At 32.0% G+C, this 27,830-nt stretch overlaps 1 protein-coding gene across 1 annotated transcript in view; it reads right to left on the minus strand.

Moving 5' to 3' along the window:
* Positions 1-1,488: 1,488 nt before the first annotated feature.
* The window catches only part of LOC148610927 (WD repeat-containing protein 5), a 28,930-nt gene continuing 2,588 nt past the window's right edge, over positions 1,489-27,830 (minus strand). Inside the window, exons 2-14 of the mRNA XM_088590857.1 lie at positions 21,566-21,709; positions 18,505-18,601; positions 15,981-16,054; positions 15,434-15,523; positions 14,896-14,985; positions 14,230-14,313; positions 12,946-13,001; positions 9,079-9,125; positions 7,617-7,692; positions 7,070-7,103; positions 6,406-6,480; positions 4,020-4,107; positions 1,489-2,572 (exon numbers count right to left, since the gene is read on the minus strand). Of these exons, the coding sequence (XP_088446983.1) occupies positions 2,472-2,572; positions 4,020-4,107; positions 6,406-6,480; positions 7,070-7,103; positions 7,617-7,692; positions 9,079-9,125; positions 12,946-13,001; positions 14,230-14,313; positions 14,896-14,985; positions 15,434-15,523; positions 15,981-16,054; positions 18,505-18,601; positions 21,566-21,709 (1,056 nt within the window). The 3' untranslated portion in view covers positions 1,489-2,471. The remainder of the gene's footprint in view (positions 2,573-4,019; positions 4,108-6,405; positions 6,481-7,069; positions 7,104-7,616; positions 7,693-9,078; positions 9,126-12,945; positions 13,002-14,229; positions 14,314-14,895; positions 14,986-15,433; positions 15,524-15,980; positions 16,055-18,504; positions 18,602-21,565; positions 21,710-27,830) is intronic.

The raw sequence follows: 27,830 nt of genomic DNA on the forward strand, positions 1-27,830 counted from the left end.
CCAGAAATGTCCGCAGAAGAGAAATAAAGGACATGATAGACAGAAATATTTTTGAGAAACTTTAAGTTCTATGTAACGCATAGGTTCAAGGTGTATTACGGTCGTCAGCATTACCTAATTGGCCTATATGGAGTGTTTATTTCCATTGTGATCAAAGATGTCCATCTGTCATAAATATTTTCCTCGGTCACTCAAACATATCCTTCCGCGAGAATCAGGACAGGAACTTTATCGCAGATCGTGCTGTTCATTTTCTTATCTGCAATTGTTTAGTTCTCACGTGTTAATGATTTGTTTTTCGTATTTGGTCTGATTACTGTTTCTGAAGTTGTTATGTCCAAGGTTGTCTATGAATCACAGATTTCTTACAAACAACGTTTTACTGGTTTGAAGAAAGGCAAAATAAAATGGCAAAGTCTGCATTAAGGACATACCTAAAGCAAACGTCTCGTCTTTAATGGGAAAGACAACACGAAAGTGTCGTCTATAATTCTTAGTAAAAGAAAAGGTATATAGTACCCGAAAAAAGTTGTATTGACCTATTTATTTACTTTTCTGTAATGACCGATATTAGAATACGGTAACCCGTGGGAAAGGCTGACCTTGTTCTTTCATATTCATTACTACCTAGGTTGTTGTCTTATTTACATTTTTAACTTATGTTTTGTTTCGCAACTGCTAAATTTAATAATATTTGACAGGCAATTGCTAAATTTAATATTTGACAAATTACAAAAATTATCCACATTTACAAATGTGACAAAAAAAAAAGAAGCAAGAAATCTAATCACAATCGACAGTGTTCCTTGTGTTGTTTTGTCCAATGATTTCGCATGTCCTTTTGAATCGCAGATTTGGATGGGATGTTGTTAAAGAGTAATCAAGGGAACCAATGTTATAGCGGTAATCAAAAGAATGTAAAAAATTGTATTACTGGGTTGATGATACCCTCGGGGACAAAATCCACCAGCAGAGGTATCGATCCAGTGGTGTGAAAGAGTAATCAAGGGAACCAAGGTTATAGCGGTAATCAAAAGAATGTTAAAAATTGTATTACTGGGTTGATGATAACATCGGGGACAAAATCCATAGTAACAACTGTTACTTTTTCCCTACAGAACAAGTAAAATAAATCTAGAGGAATTCTTACATCCTTTAAGTACCAATACTTATATTGAAATAATACCTCATTACGAATGTCGAACATGTACTATAGTTTAAAGAAAAGTTTCAGATGATTTTAAAGTAGGATTCTCTAGTGACTTCAGTTGTATCATAAATGGAACCAATCGAACAGCAACTGTAGGAAATCCCTTCACTTAATTTAATAATACCAACAGTCAATGATATGCCTTGAATGACCTTATTGGGTCTTAACTAGGCTAAAAAATATTTTAAAACAAATAAATGGAAAGTGGTCCTTCTCAACCAACAAAATTTAAACACTAACCAAACATAGCAAGTAAGGCAAGGAAGACATAACAAGAGTTATTAGTGTAGTCTTTAATTCTGCACAATTCAAGAGACAACAAATAAAGGTGTACTAACGTTAATGGTCAACATCTGAACATACATTGTTGTAACTTGGTAAAAACAGCATTATCAATATTCATTCTAGTGAATACACATATCAGAAAGCAATTCAATTACTTATATGTAATCATCAAGAGTAACAGCTACTAAATGGCATTAAACAGACCTTTATTCTCACTGCTACCATTTGGTGCTTAAAGATTTATGAATTTTAACTGGTTCTGTATAAGTTTGGCTTCTTCAGTGAAAAGAATATAAAAAACAAACCTGGATTGTTTAAATGTGTGCAATATTCAGCATTATATTTGGTAGTATATCACTGTTGCTGTAGCCATTGACCTTTGTGGTTCAATGGTGAGAAATACTTTGGTTAAATTGTTTGTAGATAGCTTCATATTCCTTAAATGTGTATCTTTTAAATGTAAAGTGAACTTTTACATTGTACATGGCATGTATCAATACACAACTTGTATAAATTATAACTAGAAAGAAAAATAATGTCTCTGATTCCTCAAACAAGAAGATACCTATCTCTCTTCTAGTCAAAATTAAAGAGTTAAATGCATGAAAATGAAATCAAAATTCATTTTCAATCTCTTCCAATTATCGGTCAGAAGGCAGTATATTTCAATACATACACATGTAAATGTTTTAGTATTACTTTTGAATTATAATATAATAGTTAAATAGCACTGAAAACTCTTTCTTATAATTTCATTTCATAATCATAAATAAATTATTCTAGTTTTGATCAGACTTTTGTTACTGTACTGTACTACACCATACAGAAAATAATTTAATCATTTAAGGCTTTTTATAAAAAAAAATCTACATGTTTAGCTGAGTACATCTGTGCTGCAGTTGACACTGGACTAATACCTCATGGTGTGAAGATATTCCATCCTTTATTTGAAACACAATAAAACAATATTTGTCTGCTATACATCACTTTTCCAAAGTTTAATTGTCTTGTCATTTTCTAAAGCTGCTGATGCAATAATGTTCTCAGTAGGGTGACATGCACAACACAGCACAACATCTGAAAGTAGGAAATGATGGTGTTATTGTTAGTATGTCTACAAAATTTATTAGTCTAAAAATTTTAACTCAAAAACAACGTATATTAAAGCAACGCTACACTAGTTGAAAGTCAGATAGATGACATCAAAATCATTGTATATGATTTCATATTTTCCTAAAATAAATTTGTAAATAAGTATGTCATCTTTTCATTGAGAAAAACATTCAAAGCTTAACCTAAGGAACAACATTTACAGATGTATTATATCTATATTGCAACATGTTGGGGAAATGAAAGTAAAGTAACTTTCCTTAGAACTGATTGTATGAGGTAACAACAAAATAGATATCAAAGACTGAAGTCTTCAAAGTTGCTAATCATCAAATACCCTATGCACTGACTTTGGCTTGCTTTCAACATCTTTAAGAATTCAATACTCTACCAAACACCCAATCAATCAGTGATTTTCTCATTTTCACCATAAACCCTGGCATAGATATATGTATGAATTTGGTTCAGAATTAAAAAAATCACATATTTCATTGAGCTGAAATTTGAAAATTAAGGTCAATTGATAATATACATTCATATTCTTTTCCATTCCACATATTTTAACATATCCTACACTTGTATATAACTACCAAAATGAATGTATTCCTTTTTTGAAAATATATTTGACATTTTAGAATATTTTAAAAGTTTATTTTGGTTTTAAAAGTCCATTAGAGCATTTGTTGTAATGTATTATATGTACCGACTTCACTTCTGAACTATTAACTTTGTTGTGGAATGCAACATTTCTTCAATCGGCTAAGATCTGTAAACTTCAAGCGAAGTTGTGATATGCTCAATTCAAAATCAGGTGACTTCTCAATCAAAAACAACTTGAAGACAAGGCGTTTCTCTGCTATATTACATAAAGTTCATTGCCAATTGATCATTTCATCTTTTATTTTACTGCTCTCATTCAAGTAAAAAACCATATGTATGGTACTTAAGTGGTACATTTCGTATAAAAGCAAGAATTAATGGTTCTATTGCACCAATCTGCAGCATAAAGGTGGTGTATAGATAGATATTTAAATCATATATGAATGTACAGTATTGACATTACGAGAGGTCACTAACAATATAACCAACTTAATCAGCTAAACTGAAGGTAATTATAAAAAAAAAAAAACATCCTAGAAATAAAATCTAGAAAAAGCCAAAAAACATTGAAGAACTTGTTTGTTTTGGCAGTTGAAGAAAATTATCAATTTCTTATGATGAAGTCATAATATTTTGAAATTTCAGAGCTCAAGTTTCTAAAACTACTGATAACTGAACACATTTAAATGGCACCTTGAAATTTGAGCCACCAAGATTTGGAAATAGGCACACTCTAATTTATCCTAGGCATTGTTTATAGATGTACCACTAATTTTACACAATGAAGGTGTAACTAAAGTATCATGGTCTGTACCTGTGTGTCCCTGTAACTTTTGTACTATTTCTTTTGTTTGGAGATTCCATATGTAAACTGTGTTATCTTCTGAACCAGAGACAATCCACTGTAAGGTAAAAATCACATTCTAGAACTTTTAACTAGAAATATTGACAATATAACGCTTACACTTCAAGATGTAAAACCTTCAGTTTTTGGATATCTTAAAAAAAAATGAAATACCTAACATCAACAAGAGGCTCTCAGGAGCCTGAATCAACAAGAGGCTTTCAAGAGCCTGAATCAACAAAATACTCTCAAGAGCCTGAATCAACAAAATACTCTCAAGAGCCTGAATCAACAAGAGGCTTTCAAGAGCCTGAATCAACAAAATACTCTCAAGAGCCTGAATCACTCATCCGGTTTAATAGCTTTAACAAGAGGCTCCCAGGAGCCTGAATCACTCATCTGGTGTAATAGCTTTAAAAAGTTGAATACATACAAAACCTAAAAATGGTCAGACACCTTTAACCAAATTTGCAAAGATGATATTTTTCATAATACTGAACATCTAAACATTAATCACCATTCTACTTATGTTAAATGAATAGCATGCTGAAAGTGCAAAAAATCATTAAAAATGCAAGCAACAGATTTTTCCCAAATTGGCAACAATCATAGATCTTTACATACATTTTAAAAATATATTTTTTAAATTTACATTAATTATCAATCTGCTATTGTTTTGTTTACAACAGACAAAAATGGGCACATGATCAAATAAGGGTAACTACAAAATTACTAAACATTAATCTGAGCCATAACCAAGTCATGCCCAAAAACCAACACTTTCTGGGGTCATAATTCCAAGTAGTGTCAACAGATTCTGCTGAAATATGCACCAAAAATGGATATTAATATAATGAATATTTTATCAAGTTACAATTATCATCAATCAGCTTTTATTTTCTAAATCTAAATAATAAGCAAAAACAGATAAAAATGTCAAAAATGACACATCAAGAACCATAACTCAAAGAAGGGTCGACAGACTTTTCTGAAATTTGCCTAAAAATAAGTACTGGAATACTAAACATTTTACCAATTCACATTTATCATCTATCTGCTTTTGTTTTCTAAATAATAGGCAAAAAATGATAAAATGCCAAAAATGACACTTTCAAAAACCTGAACTCCAAGAAGGGTCAATAGATTTTTCTGAAATTTACAACAATAACAGATATTGAAAATACTGATCATTTTATCAATTTCCATGCATCATCAATCTGCTTTCATTTTCTGAACAATAGGCAAAAACTGCACAAAAAAGGTAAAATTAGCAAAAAAAAGGGCATTAACTCAATTTTCTTGACATGTTAGGGGATAGATCTCTTCAAGTCAAAGCGCCTCAGATGTCTCAGATTTCTTCCATCAGTTATGGTTTTTGAGATATAAACAAAAATATATGGTGATTCCCCTATATTCTATTTTTAGTAGCAGTAGTCATGTTTTTTTTTTGGCGAGGGACCACAACAGTTAAATTTTGAGAGTAGACATGCAAGGATGATTGTCACCAAGTTTTATCAAATTCTGTTCAGTGGACGCAGAGAAGCAGATCTTTAAAGAAAAGTTAACGAAGGACAAAGACAATGTTGACGGACGCCAAGTGATAAGAAAAGCTCACATGGCCTTTCAGGCCAGGTGAGCTAATGAAAAACTTGATTAAAACCAATAGAACAGTAAAGAAGGAGTTACTTTTACAAGTCCAGATAGTCATAACATATATAGTTTGCTTTGTGCTAAAGTACCATGTACTCTAACTCCTTACTGCAATACAAGAGGCATCTAAGAAGAAATTCAAATTTTAATGTCCATAAGATATGATGATGATCTATTTATACATCCATATTTTGCAACACTTTTCTCCTGAGGAAATGGAATCCCAATGTGCAGTATTTGCCATTTTAGGAACATTTCATGAGCTGGTGCCTTTCCGGAGCTGGGTGCAATGCTCTCGGCTCTTTTATCAAGGATTTCACTCGCTGTGTGCGAAGCAAATCACTTCGCCATCTTGGATGCTGTCAGCAGTGCCAGTGACCTTCCCACTGGGAAATGTCTAGCAAACCCCAGGGATATGGGATTTTGAGCGATGTGTAGCAAACCAATCAAATTTCAGTATTGATACATAGCCAGGGATAACATATATCCGTCTGTCTAACACTGGTATATCATAATACATCTTATCTGTCTAACACTGGTATACCATAATATATCCCGTCCGTCTTACACTAGTATACCATAATATATCCCGTCCATCTAACACTGGTATACCATAATATATCCCGTCCGTCTAACACTGGTATACCATATTATATCCAGTGTAGACAAGAAACAACAGTAATGGTTCCTTATTTACAATACTAACCTTTCCACCGGTTACAGAGAAGTTCGCAAAAATACAGTATTTTTCATTCTTATGACCTGTGTATGTCTTCAAACACTGCAATAAATCATTTCAACATAAAAAGAAAATAAAGATGATAAGCACAAATTTACATTTTCTTATTTCCCCTTAATAACTTAAAAAACAAACAAAAATTATTTTGACTATTAAATGTTATTGAATTACAGTTTGTACACAGTGATTAAAATGACCATCACTCCATTTGTCTATCATACTTTTATATTCTGAACTTCTCATATATATTTATACAGTAAAGCTTGAAAAACTATGATATTATTTATAAGTCATTGCTGGCCAGATTTCACAGAACATTAGTATCACTTAAGGAGGTAGACCTAGGGTAAGGGACACAACTCTTAAAAATCATTGGAACGTTTGTATTCAGCATTTTACTTCAATCTTATGTAAGCATCTAATTAACTTGGATTATTTTATTTTACTTCAAACAAAGCTTGAGAGGCTTTGGTGAAATTGAATATGATGCAAACATATCACTAATTTCACTGAGTTATGTTCCTTACCCTAGGTCTACCTCCTTAATATAGAAAAACTCATGACCAAAGAAAATGAATTATATTTCAACATTAAGTAATTTCTTCACGAACTATACTATCATATTACAAACCTTTCCTTTGCTGTAATCCCAAAGCTTTAATGTGCTGAAAAAAAAAAGAATGTTTTAATTTCGTATTGAAATGTATTTCTAAAATTTGAAATGTGAATATACTGCAATAACAAAATATCTTTAGATTAATATCTGCACATGCACAAAACATTTGGGGCAGTCAATCATGGAATTGAAACCCTGCAATATATTTTGTATTTGTTACAACAAATGTTGCATTAGACAGGTTTTTACTCTTTTTATATAATAATCCACATCTTACTCAAAACCTGTTGCCCTGTGACTCTGGTCTAACTTACGGCTGAATTTCACAAGTTTCTTCAATATTCATAAAAAAATTTACACTTACTTGTCCACTATAGATGCCAAAATCTACACTAACTTGGTCTTATGTAGCTGCTAAAATCTACCTATTTGTCTTAAGTAGTTGCCAAAATCTACACTTATTTGATTAATGTTACTGCCAAAATCTACTTTTACTGTTTAATGTAGCTGCAAAAAATTATACAATAACTTGTCTAATGTAGCTGCCATAATCTACACTTACTTGTCCAATGTAGCTGCCAATATATACTTTCCATTTGGAGAAAATTTGACAAAGGACACAGGAGGGTTATCATCATCTGAAACAATAATTAACATCATGTAAAACTGTGGTACATGTAGTAGTCATTTATCTGTTCTGTGAGGTAAAACTTGATACTACAGTTAATGTGTACAGCAGGGCAAGTATAAACAATAACACTTACCTTTGCAAATCATGTAAAACTGTGGTACATGTAGTAGTCATTTATCTGTTCTGTGAGGTAAAACTTGATACTACAGTTAATGTGTACAGCAGGGCAAGTATAAACAATAACACTTACCTTTGCAAATCTGGATTTAGGTAGTGATTCAACATATTATTTATAAGTTTCAAAATCTGAATTTGGATGTAATAAAATGCTTCACATGGCACAGTTTGAAGCAACGGTAGAAGTGGAACCCTGAATAATTCAGGCAAGTATGTACACATGAATCAAACTTGATATAGCCCTTAATTTGGATTGTCATTAAATATTTGACACAACAGAATATTCTTATTAGAATGAAAGTAGTTATATTACTTAAAAAATTACAATTAAACAAACAACTATAAGAAATAAGCTATTTTTTGGCTCCTTAATCTTCTACAGATAGGGTTATAACCCCGAAAATCAGAACAAAACCTTCCTTTTGTGTCAAATTTTAACAATATCCACTAACTTATTTTAAAGTTCACACAAAAACCAAGATTTTACAAACAGTGATGACAGCATTAAACCATCATAGGTTAATATTTTGGCAAAATTCCAGTATCACTAATCATTCTGTAGGTTTTATAACCTCTCAAGACTTGAACCATTTTTCTAATTTTGTGGCACTGAGACATGCTTTAGTGCAGCTTTTGAACACAACACAATTATCAACAGTTGCATGTTCCCAAGGCATGAAACAATAAATCAAAGACTGATATGTTGTAATTAAACTTGAGGATTATTTTCACCTTTACAGATTATAAGACACAGAATAAAATGTGGTCATTGCCCAAAAGTAACAGTATCTCGTATTACAATAACAACATATTAAACAGCCTCTAAATTAAACAACTGTGGTTGTAGAGGTTTTTGTTCCATTAAAGCAGGTGTTGGTTTAGCAGAGTTATGCATTTAAATTAATATTAAAATGTCTGGCTAAGACAACATTTTTACATGAAGTCAAGTAAGGACTATTTTCATGCTTGTTATGCAGATGAATGATTGTTGGGGTTTATTGCCTGCGCAATGCTGATGTGTGATGCACGATTTGCAACCATTTTAACAAATTCTTTTAAATCCTGTACAAAAATAGAGAAGTTAATCACTCCTGGAAAAAAATAACAGTAGGATTTTCTAAAAAGAAAATGTAGGAACTGTTCCTTCTTATAAAATTTTCTCAATATTTTGGTTTTATCTATTAAAGGATAAATATCGCTTTATTCAAATAATTACCAATTAATGTCTTTAAACACTGTCCGGATGCTGTGTCCCATATTCGACTACAATGCAAAACATAAACTGTAAATTAGTAAAATGTACAAGTCGTAAAATAGAGCAAATTCATATATTTCAGTATCTATGATACAATGATCAAGACTTTAATGCAAATGTGTGATGTGAAAGATGTCCATGTGTGGTAAATTCTGATTAAAAAAACAAATCATGATCTTTAACACAAAACAGAACCCATGTTCAATGACAGAATTTATCTAAGGAATAAAAAACTTTTTTTTTGCACAATCTTCATATAAATATAATTATTTTGATACCTGAATATATTAGAAGTATGAGAAAGAAAATAAATCACCTCCTGTCTGATTTACACACTTTTATCCTAGGTATATTTAAGGGCTGTTCCAGTAAAACATACATGGGACGGGAGGAAGGCACTTGAAAATTGGGGTAACCTCCCATAGAAGTGATATTTTTCCACTCCTACCCACCCATAGAGGTAAAAACGCAAGTTTTATAGGCACCAACAGAAGCATATTAAAATTTGTAAATATTCTTTAACAGTATTCCCATGGTGATACATTACTTTTTTTATACAATTCAGCTGCATGTGAGACATTTCATACTAATAACAGCAAGACATAGTATGATTTCATGAATGCTTCATTTCATTTATACATTTTATGTAGTTTCGCCTATCACTTGCATGTTGCACATATTCATGTATAGACTAGCGCTTTTACTGCTTGCGTTCATTTATCTGTATCCTAAAATTCATATATATATTCTTTAACAGTATTCTCATGGTGAATTTTTTTATATATTTCAGCTACATGTGACATACATGTATTTCATACAGATAATAGCAAGATATTGCATGATTTCATGAATGCTTCATTCCATTTACACATAATCAGTGTTCCAGCTAGGATTTGAAAATAGAGGGTGCGCAGGGAAGAGGGCACTTTAACACTTAGCATGTTTTTTCAACCAAAAAGGAACATTTGTGTATTTGAAATTTTTTTTTTAAATTTATGTTTCCATTATTAAAGTCAGAAATATCTTTATTCATGTTTTTTTTTTGCTTTTCTTGTATGAATGTATTCTTACTAGATAATACAAGAATGATGTGTAGACAAAAATTAACATTACTTTTGTAGAATTTAACGCAGTATACTATCACACCATAAAGAAGATTAAGGGCAAGTGATTCTTAACATTTATGACATACTATGAGGCAAAATGTTGCACGAAATGTAACAAATATTCAATATTGCTCTAATTCAAGTTCAAAATCATATTATTTTCTCTAAATAATGTAATTATAACTTTTAAAAAATTACTGTACTGTTGACGATATAGAAAATTTAAAAAAGAATTGAACTGACAGAGATAACTGACATACTGAATAAACAAACATATGCATCATGCAATTGTTTACACCCATGGTTCTACATAACATAGACCTGTCAACTTGAAAATATTTTTAAAATTAATTGTACAAAAGAAAATAATTATTAACCAATGATTGGCTGTCCATGAAATGGTGATAGATCCAATCAGGATCCAATTTCTACTTGTAAATGATCATCATCCGACAACCCTGGTCAGCTGAATGATCACTAATAATGACCTGACGAATACCTGAGGGTTAATTATGACAGGATATGGTAAATGAAGGTAACACTTCTTAATAGGCTTGGTGTAATTTATTAACTAAAGTGTAATCTTCAGATAATTATAAATGGGCAATAAGGGGGTAATATGGCAGAGGGGTAGGGCACTGCACCTCTCCATTTTGCCTAGTAAGACACTGATTAAAAAACATACATTCGCTGTTTTGCCTATTTCTTGCATGTTCCATATATTCATGTATAGACATATGCTTTTACCTCTTGTGCATTCATATATCTGTACATTAAAATGATTTCACAGGGCCTAATCAAGACATCAATGACAAGGATAGGTTTTTGTAAATTCTGTTTGAAAAATAACAATATTGACATTTTTGTCTAAGTAATTCATTACAAAAACTTCTCCCTCTCAAAGATAAATGGGAGAAGAGAGCACAAACAGGGAGAAGTTTCTGCCCATTTCTCCCTCTAGATTAGGCCCTGTTTCATATATTAACATTCATTTTTGTGCACACATATCCTCTTTTCAATGCATAGCTAAATCTTGATTTTTGTCTTGCCTAAGAGCAAATTCAAAGAAGGCCAGAATATAGGGATTACCTTTCTGGTATTCGCAATTGTAAGAGTATTTGTCCATAGCAAATTTTCAACAACCACTTTATATCACAGGTCAATGATATTTGGTATGTGAAGAGAAATAGAAGATAATGCATAAGTTTTATTGATCCACACTGTACAACAGTGACTGTATATGAAGCTGGTGTATTACCATGAACTATTTTGTATCTCATCTAACCAGTTGAAATTTCTGTGTGTATCCATATGATTGCCTTGATAGTTGTGTGAAGTTTCCTAAACTCCATTTGTTTTATCGGGGATCAATGATTTCAAGAAAACTTCTCTTCTTGTATACCTAGCACTTTCAGCTGGAAATCAATGTATTTAAGCATCAATCGAGTTTGCATGCACTCTGTGCAGGTGAGGAACAAGTTAGTATAAAGTAATATTGATGTTTATCAATATGGAAAATTCTGCTCATTTGCACACTGGGGGCTACCTTGTTTAAAGGTATGGAAATTTTGTCCATTGTTGTAGACTCTCTGACAAGTTGAAGAACAGAAGTAAAAGCCCTGTTCTTTGATAATTTGGTGTTTTTGTCACCTATTCATTCCCTCCATAGCCCATACCCTTTCATTTTGAGGTTTGGTTATTCTTGATATCAATATGCAATGACTACATACTGATTTTACAACTGTTCAAATTCAGTTTCAAAAGAAGTTTAATTGTGGAAGAGTTGCTTTGATGATAATTCAGACACACTGAATAGATATAAGAAGATGTGGCATGAGTGCTAATGAGACAACTCTCCAACCAAGTCACAATTTATTTGAAAAATAAACCATAATAATAAGTCTAAGCACGATCTTCAACACGGAGCCTTGGATCACACCGAAAAGTAAGCTATAAAGGGCCCTAAAAATTACTAGTGTAAAACTATCCAAACGGGAAAACCAACAGTCTAATCTACATAAAAATCAAGAGATGAGGAACACTTATTAACACATCAACAAACGACGGAAGTTGACATCTTTTCTGATGTTCGGGCGTCTCGTGTCGCACCATTGCTCCACAGCAAAACCCTGAGATACTGGAAGAATAATGTCAAAACAAACATGGGGCGATTTACGGGCGGAACACCTGTAAAAATGGTGCAAATTTCCGGCAAAAAAGCGCATAACTCAACTATACTCAAGGTTTACACAATGACAGGGATTTATTTTGGACCATTTCAAGAAAGTAAAAAACATCTTTCAACAGAATGTTCCTTCATTTTCCCAACAACCACTCACAGAAGCGAATTTCCAAGCCAAGTACCGTGCCATAGATGCATTTTCCACCAACCCACAACCAAGTATATATTTTTTTTTTCAATGCCGTCCCCAGGTCCCATGTATGTTTTACTGGAACAGTCCTTAGTTGATTCGTTAAGGAATTTGAACATAAATATTGAGTCATCGGCTTCTGATACAGAATAATCTCTGTTCACTTGGACATCATAATGAGTTAAACAATACTTTAAAACAAACAAAATTTGTGGAACAATTTTTTTTTTTCTTTGCTACCAATATCATAAGATATGACTGGTTTCTACATGGACAGTCTCTTATATGTTTCCTAAATCATACAACAGAGTTAACTAGTTATCATAATATAAGTGTAATGTAAAACTTACCAGAGACCATCATAACTGCTGGATACAATTAAAGAACCATCCCTATTAAAATGAACCTAGAAACAAAAAGTTAATGAAAATTTAATATTCTATAGTAAACATCTTTTTACAAAACATAAATGACAACAGTCGAACCTCCTTAAGTCGAAAGGAACAGGCAAAAATGTTTGAGTTATACGTGGTTCGAGTCACCCAAGGTCAAGAATAACCCGGATATAGTTTGTTTGATGATTGTGTCCTTTATTTATATCATTTTTTGTGCTTGTACATGTATATGTACTTCACTTTACCAGGTACTTCGTGATGTCTTGTATTTCACATTGGAAGATATTTTTTTCTGTGTTGTATCTCATGATTAAATACGGAACGTCATAAAGAGTTTAAGGAAAAACATCTGAAGTTCAAAACATGCTCCTTTGTGTAACTCACAATCAGGAGTATTGTCAAGCCATGTGCTCTACATTACTACAATAAAATTGCAGCGCCACTAGCAGAACGAATATGGTTGTTGAAATTCACTTACTATTGTTTGTTTGATGTTTAATTAATTGTTCAGATACCATTACAATTTATCAGTATTTTTTAAATTTTTATCAAAATATCTGATATCAGTATTTTTTAAATTTTTATCAAAATATCTGATATCACTGTTAGTGTGAAATTTGACGTGTGATTAATAAAATTTGTATCTTTTCACTACACACGCCATTTTGGATTAATTAAATACAAAAATCAAGACAAAGAGTGTCAACATATAATTTCATAAGCCACACTAATTGTTTTCTGACTAATTTGTTGATTTCAAGTCATCAGGGTTAATTAAGCTCTAAATCTTATTGAGGGGACTGATTAAAAATTTTGAGTTATTCGAGATTTCAATTCATCCGAGTTTGAGTCATCCGAGGTAAATTGTACTGGAGTAAGGGAAGTTTCCCTTTGACTTGAAACTAAGAGTTATCTGAAATTTTGACTCTTCTGAGTTCGACACGTCGAGGTTTGACTGTATTTCAAATTTATAATAAATATATAATTTATATAATTATAAAATTTCCAATTTGCCTTGTTTTTGAACGATCATGCGCTGTAACACATTAGACACATTTCAACAAAAGAGTGTTAAGTGTAGAAGTAGTGATTTTGACAATTTCTCAACACAAGTCCAAGTTTCTAGCCCAAAACAGGCTGGATAGCAAGTTTAACATTTTCTCCTTAAAAATGTGATAAGCTGTGTTTAAATAATAATATATCTAATACCAATTAGACTTACAGTTACCAGATACCTACAGCAGTAACAGGATCTGAATGAGCAGGTAAAGTCTTTAAACACTTTCCAGTCTTTACATCCCATATCCTTACACTTTCATCAAACTGAAATAAATATAAGAAATAAGTGTGACACTGTCCGTAAGTGATATCTCTGCCCAGAAACATTGATATAATGTTGGGCAGATTTCCACCTAGAGAGCTATTAAAACTCCTCAGTAACCTACAAAAATTAATATTGAAATTGGAATTGGTCTATTTCAACTAGCTGTAACTTTCTAAATTCATTATCTTACAGTCAAAGTCAAAATTAATGAATTCATATGATAATTGGTAAACTCTATAGACTTTTTTCTTTTCAACACAAAGCAGATTATTCATGCCCATTAGTTGAACACTTGCTGCATTTTGATGGATACAAGCCATTTTTACATCTTCACTCTTTATTCACTGCAAATGAGATGATCGTAATTCAATTTGTCTAACAGAACAGAATACATCTGCTACAAAAGATGAACAATTAAATGTGGATTTATCAACAAGTTTATGATGGAGATTCTGACTGAAAATTGCTAAAAATCATGGAAGGGCAACAACTTTATAACATGTTATCAAGTTGACACTTGCTTTGCTCAAAACCCTTGGTGTTGTCAGATCATGTTAATTAATATAGTAATATTTACTTACTGAACCTGATACAATTAAATTTGACTGTGGGTTAAAATTGCAACAAAATACATAATTACTGTGCCCCTTTAAGGTCTTCATACACTTTCCCTGCAATAAACAAATCAAGTTTAAAGAACTAAATATTTTGGAAAATAAGATAATGTCAAACTACTTCAAATAGACCTCTTGTAAGAAGTGGAACATGCACTTTTATACCTCATGTAAGTTTTAAATATTCTTTTTACACCCATTCATTTTTATTTCAATTTATTGGAACATGATTAGTCATATGCACACAATAATCACATTCTGCTAGATTTATATGAGTCTCATATGTAAATCACATGATGATCTTACTAAAATGTATGTAAACCATAACATTAACTTCTCATTCATAAATATGGCCTAGATCATTTACATGTACAATACTATATCAAGTCAAATTTTCTTCATGTTCTTTTTATGATTCTCAAATTTGGAAAGACTGGCAAGATTTTTAAGAAAACTTTAGAAAACAAAATGCGGGTATTAATACTAAGATTTACATTAAACATACAGTGGCAAAGTCCCATATCTTCAGTGTTTTATCATCTGATGCACTGACAAGTATCCTGCTATCATTTGACCAAGCTACATCAGAAATTCCCTGTAATGATACAGAACAAAGTTGGATCCAAAATAATGTTATAAGAAGTCCCATAACTCCCTAAATGTTTGCCAATTCTATTAGCAGTTTCATATGATTAAGAACACAGGTGATTAATATTTCTGCAAGTCAAATATCTTCAGTGAAGTTCATTGAATCCTAATTTTTAAAAAATTGTGGCAAGATAGAATGAAGTACACATATAAGTGTGAACATGTATGGGCTACAATAGTCATCATCAAATACAATAAAAATTTCATATGTTCTTGTTCATTAAATATGACAGTTAAGTAAATTATTACATTTCATATTTTATTGTTTCCATTTAAAAAATTGTATTTCTAAATTTATTTCTGATAAATGTTCTGAGGTTTGTATTGTTTCACATGAAACTTTACCACACTACATAGCTTGCTGCATAATTAATAGCAATGATTCAATCATAACTTATACATACTAGTTTATGACCACTTATTGTCTTCTCAAACTTGCCGTCATATGCTCCCCAAATCTTTATCAATTTGTCAGCAGCTGGAAATAATATCAAATTTTTATGTTCATCAAAATCAAATACAAATGGTTCTCTCCCAACAAAAGAAGTGGACATCAAAACAGAAATAAAAGTCAAATTGTGTTTATAACATGTATTATAATATGAAAATCTACATTATTAAGTTGTTTTCGCGAAATAATGCAACCTAGAAAAAATGTAATGCCAATTAAAATACTGCCATTTCATTTCTTGAGATTGATTATATTTAAAGCAACAAAAAAAAAGTTATTTTCTGCAACCAGTAAGAAAAAAAATAGGGTCGGTGTATAGAAATTATTTATTTTTCAAAAACATTTAACAATGAGATTATGGAGAAAATATCTAGTATAAACTGTGCTTGAGCCAAAATGGTCGTAAAATATTTGAGAAGGCACAAAGAAATAGGACAGGTAAGGTAGCAGGAAACAGACATATATTTTTTGCCTAATAAATACAAGTAGTTTCATTGCTTAGGTCATATCTAGGGATATATATACAGGATAGCTGCCCCAAAATTAAAAGGAACACTTGCAGACCTGATTTTTTTAGTCAACAAAGCAGAAATTGACAAAACCTTCAGTACTTTTACATTTATAAAAGAATCACAATGTTAAAATCAAAATTTGAATAAGCAGAAGAAAATTAGGTCGGATTAAGTTGATGCCCATCTTACTTTCTGAGGCAGTCAACTAGTCCTTATTTTGTCATATGAACCTTAGTTGCATGTCATACAAAAATGTAGTTGAAATTTGTCTTTTACTCATTATAGAATTATTAAATAAGGGATTTTCCAGAAATAATTGAATAGAGTGGCGGGAAGGCACTTTTTATTTGACCCTCCCATGCATACAATTCTAATTCTGATTCTAACTGCTTTCATTGTTAAATCTACCTATCTAATTTAACAACCACTCATCATATTTTAAGAGGTGCCTTCCAACCCAACCTCACAATTAATTCTGGAACAGTGCTAAATATATATACAGTAAAAATTCTCCTAACCAAACCCTAAAAAAAACAGTCTTCCCTTCAAACCGGCCGTTTTCAAAAGTCCCAGCCAATATACCTTAAAACTGTGTTTTGTCTTCAATAGACCACCCCCCTAAAAAACCATACATCGTCCAGTTTTTCAGTTTAAGTTACATATTTCAAGTAAACACAACAACTCAATTATGGCCGAACAGTTATGGTTCACCTGTCAGAAATGTGTCAGAAAAACAGAAAATTATTACATATTTAATAATTCATCAGATGCTAATTGAAGTGGACAGTTGTTGATTTCATCAGATCCTAATAGAAGTGGACAGTTGTTTAAACGAACAAATTAATCCAGAAATCCCGTTTTGTCACCAGATGGGTGTTAATTGGTGTGTACGCTCATCAGGCAATTAGGGGTCATTTATTAGGCTGATCTTGATGTGATCTTAATGTGATACTATAGTCCCTCTCTTATGTGGCCAACCATACTGCAATCCAAAACTGCCTACACAACGATTGTACAATATACCCTAAAGAACATCTGTGCAAAGTTTCATATAATTCTGCTAAATAGATTCAGAGGAGAATATTTTTGAAAAAATTGCTCACGGAGGATGACCACGGATGCCAAGTGATGGCAATAGCTCACATGGCCTCCGGTCAGGTGAGCTCAATCAAATTGCTGTTAGTACTGGAAGTTCTTAATTCTTGTGAAATTTGATGCAAAATAAAACTGGGATCATAATTTTGCATTTAACATATTATTAATACTGTTTTTTCTTAATATGTATAAACTAAATGTCAACCCATACTACTGATCCAACTTCACACACACTTACACATTTTGTTCCATTTCACCTTTTTCCAAAAATTTTAAACCTGTCCAAGAGTTCATGTGCATTTACATTAAAAAACTATTTACCAGCGTACTTATCTTACACTGTAACTATACTCAAATAAAACCAATTTTAGCTTGTGAAAACAATTTCCTTGATAAACATAAGATTTTCAAAAAAGACACTTTTATCAAATTGAATTTTCCCAACAATTTTACTAGGTTGAAATCACTGCTCTTCACTTCCTGTTTATTAATGGTTTTGAATGATACAAAAAGGAATTACATTTGGATTTTATTTTTGTGTAGTTCAGAAATAGTAAGGAAGTTCCAGTGATGGATCGGTGAAGGATCAAAAACCCCAAAAAAGGCCAAAAGTTTTGAATTGGCATCAAACATGTCTCGTCCAGCAAACTGAGAACGTATAGGGTTATAAAAACCGGCCACTTCCTCTTGTCCCAGAGGTGGGCAGTTTGGAGAAGTTTCACTGTATACAGATCTATTAGCACATCATATATTACACAGGAATTAAAGGTAGTTTCTATAATGTTAATTTGACTGGCTGAATTTGTTTGAACAAGTAAGATATAAATTGATGTTGATCTAAATGTAAAAACATAAGTTATTAAAACCTACAAGAACTTGCTAACCAATCACCATTAGGACTAAATTTTACAGAGGATACAGCTTTGGTGTGTCCAGCCATAGTAAACTTTAATGTATAGTTCGGTTTCTGAAAATATAACATGATTCACTTATCATTAAATTACACATTTTAAACATTTCTAATTTCAAATAAATACATAGTCATATAAGTCATGAGGCAAATAATATTAGAATCCTTTTAATGATATTTGTTCCAATTGCAAATCTTCTATGGACAAAATACATAAAAAATTATTTCTTGTTTGCATCCTGTGCAAAAGCAGAGAAATATAGATTCTCCTTCAGTCTCAAGGGGATTACAAGATTTCTCCACTCGAGATAGTTAAATTTCAACCCACAAGCTTTAGTGAGTGGGTTAAATCTTAAATTTAACTATTGTCAGAGAGTGGAGATATCTTGTAATCTCTGAGAGCATTGGAGGAGAATCTGTTTTTTCTAATGAAAACTGAAGAAAATTCAGAAATGTAAACTGGCAGGAAAGCTCTCCCAGAAATTAAATCACCGCCTGTTGGTTACCAAGTCACTGGCCTAGAATGGAAAAAAAATGCACCAGAACAAGTAGGCATGCCAAGAGATGTAACAATATTATATATCTTCACCAGTCTATGATCCAAGAAATTAAAAAATAATACCGGTACTAATTCCTGTGCACACTGATACATTTACCATATTTTGCGCACTATAACTCGATATATATTTTTCAGCAAGTCTTCAGCCTCTACTAATCGTCCACTTCAACTTATTCAAGGATTTTTCAAGAAAAATGTTAATCCACAATGCATTTTATTTGATTGTAGTGTCGTCTTCAAGTTTTATAAATACCAAAATTGTTTATTTAATAAAGTTCTATTACTTTCAAACCCATTCTTGACCTGAGCATTGCATTGTAAAATGATTTTATTGCAATATAATGAATCAATTCAATCGTAATTAGGGGTAAAATGCAATCATATTTCTTATTAAATCAAATCAACAATCAAAGATAATTGATCTGTGTCACTATTCATTTAAGAATGAATGTCAATGTTACATAAAATCATCCCTCAGGGTTTTATCCATTATCTGAATACACAACTTTAAAATCATTTAAATGTATAAATAAACTTTAGAAGACACATATTCAAAATTCTTTGCTGGTAAAACACTATTGGATAGAGTATTCCAGAGTTATTGGTCCTTTAATACGCAAATTTATGCCCAATTATGGTATGTTGTAATGCATTCACACATGACGCAAACTTAAGATGGATAAATGCAACCAGATTAAAGGTAACAACTTTTGTAATTTTAAATACCAGGTTATATTTGTTTAATTGATTATCAATTATAATTATGACCGGTTCATCAGACTAATTTCATACCTGGGTGGACACACTTGACCTGTTTATGATTTTATTAACACCAAATTGAATTAAAAATAATTAAACATGGCTGAAAGTTGTTTTCCATTAAAATAGTGAAAATATTTTCAGTAGTCTTCTGCATTCTGAGAGCATTTTTTGGCATATTCAACACTTTGTCAAGCTTGCCAAAAATGTACTTTTCTAAGGAGGTGTTATGTGATTTTTCATATTTTAGTCAGTATGGCCAAGGAAAATTGATTGTTGACACCGCATGTTTCATTTACAGCATGTCGCAAAACATATTTGAGTTATCTCCCATTGCTCGTTCTTATGAAATTGTCATAAAATATAAACAAACAAACAATGGTAATTAAAGTGTTTTACAGTTTGTATTTAATGTCCAGATAATTCGGTTTCTTCTTGACAAACCAATCTACCTTTATAATAAAAACAAATCTGGATATTGACAAAAGGTTATTTCTGAGTGAAAAACATGGACATCACCCCCCCACCCCTTTCCTAAACAAACTCCTCGGATTTACAGGTATATCAAAAACGGCCTGGGGCCTTTCAAAAATATAAGCAAACTTAACAATACCATTAATGTTACTTCTCTGGAATAATATGCTGGGAAAAAATGATCAACATAGATCTCTTCTGATATGTACAGTTAACTTAAAGGAGAAGACCATGTCATTGTGCAAGTCATATATATTGAAACTTATCTGTTAAATATTCATAAAAATTAAATTGAAACAAAATAATTTCCTTTTCTTTATTAATTAAACGAGATTTATAATTAAGAAATTTGAATATCCTGCACCTATGGGCACCACCACGATTGCTTGAACTGTGACATCACGAAGTCGGTTTGTAAAGTATAAGTAAACAGGTAATTAATTATGATGTCCGAAGAAATCGCAAATTTGGGACTTTTCTCCTATAATTTCAACCCAAAATAAATAGAAGGAGAGATTGAGGCACAACATGTAAGCAAATGTCAGACATCATTGATGAACAACAGAATTTGCAGCCAGATAGTATAGTATTAGTAAGGAAAATCTTACAGTTACTTCTGAAGAATGTTCATGTTGCTGGTAAAAAAACTTTTAGAACATTTCTCTTTTATTATTTCATGCAATCGTAAACTTGACAAGTCATCATGTTCTGGTGATTAGATAAACAGAATTGTAGAAATATTTCTGAAATATTCTTTGTTAACATATTATTTGCAGTACTTGTATCAGTACCAAACCAACTTAGTGACGTCACAAGCCAATCGGAAGCGATCGGTAAAAATCAATAAAGTCTGACTATGATCTTCCTTCAGATAGGAGAGTTCTGCAAGATGGCTATCCACTTATATTTCAAGTTCAAACTTTGCATAGCCTTGAGCATTTTATAAAAGTGCATTTTGCATTAAAGATTATTTTTGTTTACATGGGTATGATTTATCATACGTGCCCAACTTAATGCAAAGGTGGTCTTCCCCTTTAATACTGATGACTTATGATGCATGTCCTGGCTACCACTGACTTATCTGTTTTTTTGTATATTTTAGTGAAAAATCGGCAATTCGACTTATACTCAACATCAACTTATAAGTCGAAAAATATGGTGTATATATTAAGACAGACATTGTTTGTATGAACTGAGAATATTCTGTTAACTCTAACATTTATACAAACCAAAGATTGTGTAGATGGAGTTTTAGGTGTTGTTGCAGATGATGCCAATGTACTTGATGGTGTGCTAGATATTGGAGTGGCAGTTGTTAATGGAGGCTTCACATCTGTTGGAGTCTGGGGCATTTTATTTTCTTCTGTAGCCATCTGAAAAGGATAAAAATAAAAATTAAGACAAAAAATAAATAATTATGGCTTCTTCATTGCAATTTAAAATAATTGGTACCGTTTTCAATAGAAACCTAGGTAGATCTCTAGTTAGAAATCTGACCTACATTATACCAGTGTGGCCTACTTTACTACCACTGAATGTTGCTGTGATCTTTTAGAAAAAAGTTTCTGTAAGTTATGTTTAAATATCTGTCAGTTGTGATGACCTTTATTGCTCACATTAAAGATACCAACAAATATTGTAATAAAACACTTGTTGGTATCTTCAATGTTAAATAAGGTTCATTTTACTATTAATGTACCTTCTATGTCAACAAGTAATATGTTTCTCAGCTTCTGGGTGGACAATGATGCACATTTAATTTTAATTTATAATTGGTTGATCATGCCTATCTCCACTTTCCAAATTTCTATCTACAGTCGAACCTCAATGAGTCCAACTCAGATAACTCTAACTAATGACCGAAGTTTGCCTTTTTTTTTTAGCATGGCTAGTGTAATTACTAGTTGACATCTTGATGACTTTATTTGTGTATTGATACACAAAAAGCTTGGGATTTAAAAGGAACAAATTTGATAAATTACACTTCTGAATTCATATCAACAATGATATTGAATAATTTGATAATAATAAAAAAATTACCGACAAACTTTATTTGTTGAAATGATATCTGACCATTTAACTACATGCCAAACAGATGATAGCAACAGAAGTAATTCAATGACTATGTTCGATATGTCAGTGAATCTAAAATTTTATCGTTGCCATGTAATACACATGGTTTGATGACACTCCTGATTCTGATATTTTCAAAGCAACAAGTTATGAACTAAAAACATTTCTGGCAAAAAAAATAAAAAACAGACATGAATTGTCCCTGTCAATGTCATTCTTCTTTTAAAATGTGATTGATGTACAACACACCATAATGATCTTCAGATATGGTGTACAAAACATTACAATCGTATCAAAGTACTCTGGTAAGTGAAGAACTAGAAATAAAATCATTTTAAAAGCAGAAACAATCACTGACCAATATATTTCCTGGCTATACTTGACCTCAGATGAACCCAAGAAACATTTTTGCCTGGTGACTTTGACTTCCACTTACCAAGGTTTGATTGTACATACCACAGTGTTATTTAAATCACACAGAAGCTTACTTGCATTTTCAGGGGTAAAAATGTTCTTAAAGCAGTTACAATTTTTTAAACTTGCCAAAAAATATTTACAATGATAACAGTACAAAACCTTAGTTCTTAAAAATCTAAAAAGTACAAGAAAGTAAACTACTCTAATGCCAGGCACCATTTACATGTTTATTCAATTATCAAAATCAAATCATGTAATTATTTAATATACAGTCATGCAGGAGCTGTCATATTTAACTGCTCCATACTCAAAATACACATTACTTTTCCAAAGTTTGTTTCTGTATGCTTGAATTGGTTTCTTTCTTATAAGTAACATTGTAGATCTATACTTCTATATTTTTATATCTTAACACATGCTCTTTTGTTTTGTTAACACACAATATTTCAGCTAATTAACTCCAATATCTAGAGAGAGATCTGTAGATCTATTTATCAGACAAGAACAATTATAGAACATGTAGGGGACAGAAAATTTAACTCCCATTTTGGTAATACAAAAACAAGAGGCTCTCAGGAGCCAAATCGCTCCCCTTGTTAAATTTTGTCTTTCAATGGCAATAAATTTATAAAGAAGTTGTTGAACAATTTTGACTTAAAAACACTTCGGCAGGACTTATCATAAGGACCATTACATAGCTTAACAGATTAAAATGAAAATTTTATGACAGATAGATCTCCTCATGCTGAACACTTTTACCGTTTGTCAGAATTTGACTAAACTTAACAGTTTCGGAGATATATGCAAAAAACCTAGTCTGACACCTGTTTTATTTTTAGTAACAGCGACCATGTTTTTTGATGGATCAACAATCTAAACTAAACTTTTGTGCAAGATACCCCAAGAAACATTCATACCAAGTTTGGTTTCGATTGGTCAAGTAGTGTCTGACGAGAACATTTTTGAAAGAAATAAAATTAAAAATAGCAAAAAAAAGGCAAAGAAGGGCAATAACTCCTAGATGGCTTGACTGATCAAAGTCCAAATTTGACAACTGATAGATCTCATCATGCTGAACACTTTTACCTGTGTCAGAATTTGGCTAAACCTAACGATTTTGGAGATTTATGTGAAAAACTACAGTCTGACCCCTATGTTCAATTTTTAGTTATGGTGGCCATGTTTTTTGACAGATCAAAAATCTAAACAAATGTTTTGTGCAAAATACCCCAAGTAACATCTGTGCAAAGTTTCATATAATTCCGCTCAGTAGTTTCAGAGGAGATGATTTTTGAAAAAACTGTTGGTAGGAAAGCTTTCTAGAATTCCAGAGACTTCAGTCATCTTGCCTAAAGCTGCTTATAAGAACCAATTTAATACTATTTTTTACAAACATGAGAGTATGAGATTTCTCATACTTTGTAAAAAATAATTCCAAATCGTCTTCCAAATATACCAAACAGGATGTTTTCAAAATGCTGGAATTTTTTTATCGACTATGTGTTTGTCCATGGTGGTTGATGTGTTTTTCAACAAAGTCGGCATTCCAATGGAAACAAATTGTGCTCCTCTACTAGCTGACCTATTCCTTCAATCTAATGAGGCTGACTTTATAGCTGATCTGATCCAAAAGAAGGGACATCGTTTGGCTAGATCCTTTGATCTCGGTTTCCGCAATATAGATGACATATTATTGTTAAACAATCTTAGTTTCAGGGACTGGACACATTGCATCTACCCCAAAGAACTTGAGATAAAGGATACTACAGACACTGTGAAGTCAGCCTCATATCTTGACCTACACTTAGAAATCGATGGTAAAGGAAAACTACTGACCAAACTTTACGACAAACGTGATAACTTTTCATTCAGAATTGCCAACTTTCCTTTCATCTCTGGCAACAACCCAACGGCACCTGCATATAGAGTTTTCATATCAGAATTCATGTTATGCCACAGATTGCTGTAACTACGCAGACTTTTTGTATCGTGCTAGACTTCTTACAATTGGGCTTCCAACTTGCTCACTGATTTTTGTTACTTGGGATGTATTATTTTGGTTATTTTATGTTCTTTGTTGTGTTTGTCTGTTTTCTATGCTTGGTCTTTGACCCTGCATTACATTCTTTTGATTTCCGCTAGAATCTTGGTTCCCTTGATTACTATTTGAACATATATATACCTTTCTATAATGCATGATTAACAATGAACATTGCCTTTTAAGTACATTTTCACTCTGGGATGTGGAAAACTAAAGAGCTGTCCATCTCCACAATGAGTAACAGCATTTTTTTTTTTAAAGAGATGTTTCATAGGGGTTGTACACAATTTGTTTGAAGGTATAATTTTCTACAAATCATTTTTTACTAAGAATAACAGCCGGTATATTAACAGTTCTAAATAATTATGTTACTTGTTGTATATTTGTGTATTTTCTTAGATCTAATGCAAAACATAGTCTTCACGGTTAACTTTTCCAGACAGAAGCCATTCGGACTTCCAAAGTTACAAAAATCGGAAGTCTGAATGCTTTTTCAGTGACCCCAAAAAATTTTAATTCATAAGAAAACATTTGTTTTTAAACCTTAATCATTTGAATCTATGTCTAGTAATAAGAATATCCTGTTTTCAATTTTTGGTTTATTTGATTTATTACAGTTTTTGCTGAAAAATTGATTCAAAATCGACAATGAACCAACCCATATTAATTTTAATTAGCCAAGTGGTCATGTGACAGTGTTGCGTCATTGGTTCTCAATTCATAGATCGAGTGGTTGAAATGTGTGGCACTTCTGCATTTGTTGCATGATTTCTACAACTGACAGTGGAAACATTGAAAGTGGTGGTTTGCCAGCTAATATATACTTACTACTTACAGTAGTAATGTCAGAAATATTTAACTATTACATGTATGAAGAGTAGACTATCCACAGTGAGACAACGCCAATTCTGTTCATATTTCATCATGTTCTATCTTGTAAGATACTTTTTATGTAAAGTAAATTAAATAATGAAAATATTGATTTCATCCCTTTTTATGGAATGTTACTCATGTGTAGTGTACCAGGCCCAGAGAGTGTAATATCAAGTCCCTGCAATTACAGAGGATAATACAAACATGTTCATTTTTCATTGGTTTTCAATAATTTTATCTGATAACCCATAAGGGTTTCATGCCAAGCTTCCCCATGTTCTAAATCTTTTTGCCAAAATTAAATATTTTAACTTACCTATGAAAAATATTGTCAGAGTTATGTAAAGATAAAAGAAGCTGCCCATGATATCTCTTGATCATAATTAAGACTACTGGGCTCGTCTATTAATATAACCCAGCAGCAAAGAAAGAATGCTACATAGAGTGTCACTGTTTTAGTAGCACCCTCCTGTTCAAGTCCAAAAATAGTGTGCAAAGTAGTGGTGTATTCACCACACAGGGATGTATGTCTAACGAAAATGAAAAGCTGACAGAAAACAAAAAGCATTTTAGTGTTCTTACTTGCTAAACATGATTATTTCACCCATAGATCAGTGGACCACTCTCCATCATATAGACAAGCTATTTTCGAAGATGTATTGATTTTTTCGGGCACATGCTTACATTTTCCATGTACCCAACTGGATATTGAGAACCAATGATGAACCATTTCAATATATGGTAATTGAGCGTTACCTCCAGATTTCATTTATGCATATTAATTAGGTTGTCATGAAAACACAAATAAACCATTCTTACTTTATTTTGCACTACAACCCTGGTGAGGAAATGTTTGTTACACTCGTATCTTACCTTGTGGGAAACAATTTTTTTCCCAACTTGCCATTCTGGCTAGTGGAATATTGATCTTGCTAGTCAAATAGAAATTCAACAAGCCAAATTTTTTTTTGTCTGTACTATCATCTGTTTTTTCTTGGATTTGACTATCTTCTGCCTTTCTTTTTCTTCCTTCAACTATCTTTTGATTTGTTTTTAAATTGATTAAAAACTTTTCCATTTTCAAATATTCCCTCCCATTGAAGTTTTTCATGTACATTTAGTACTCCATTTCTAACTCATATTTTAAAAATAAAATTATATTTCAACAGATTCATCATTATGAAACAAGAAAATGTTTATCATTGCTTCTTGTTCATTTTTGTTTTGACAATAAACAAATAATTTAAGGTAACATATCATAAATTACCAAGATAATTTCGTTTGAATACTAATTCGAGATCGGGACCATCGCGTAGGTTTTGGCACATCCCATTTTACCGGAAATTAAAATGGCAGATCGTAAACAATGCTTTACATCAATAAAATTGTGCATATCATGCAAAAATTCACTTGACATATTAGATCTAAAGCTAAACTTCTTAAAATGTAGGGAAAATGTTTTTAATGTATGTTGTTAAGGGATGCTTAACTAAATAACCTGTTGGCTAGTTAACTTTCCTTGGAACTCGCCAATCAAATGTCTGTTGGCAAATTGATGAGTGTAACAGACGTGGCGAAATCATTTTTCAACCTGTCGGGACATTTGGTCTGGCAACCTAACAAAATCTGCTGGACCAAACAATTATCTGCCTGACCAATTTAAATTTGCCTAGATTTCGGTAGCCATCTTTATACCGGCAGTTCCGGTTGAGGCGTGCCTAATAAAAAAACATACCGGACATCTGGTCCGGAAATCACACAAATTTTACCGGACCGGCTGATAAAAGTGCCGGTCATGCCCAACGGTCTGATAAATTTCGCCATGACTGGTGTAAGCTAATGAAAACTTGCCAAATTCCACATCTACTCGTATTTGGCGAGCTGGCGAGTGGTGGTTTCCCACACTGATCTTAACATACTGTAGTTTCATTGATCATATATGTGAACCTACTGGCGGTATATCAATTCTACAAGAATTAGAACCTTCCTACTGTTCTACCGTTGAAACAGAAAATCTACCACTTTCTGAACATTAAACAGAAAACAAATTTTGGGCGCCATTTTTTTTATTTACTGAAGGAAAAATCCTG

The sequence above is a fragment of the Perna viridis genome, chromosome 7 (genome assembly GCF_037379345.1).
Source record: "Perna viridis isolate PV_CMFRI_1.1 ecotype Kerala chromosome 7, ASM3737934v1, whole genome shotgun sequence".
NCBI lineage: Eukaryota > Metazoa > Mollusca > Bivalvia > Mytilida > Mytilidae > Perna > Perna viridis.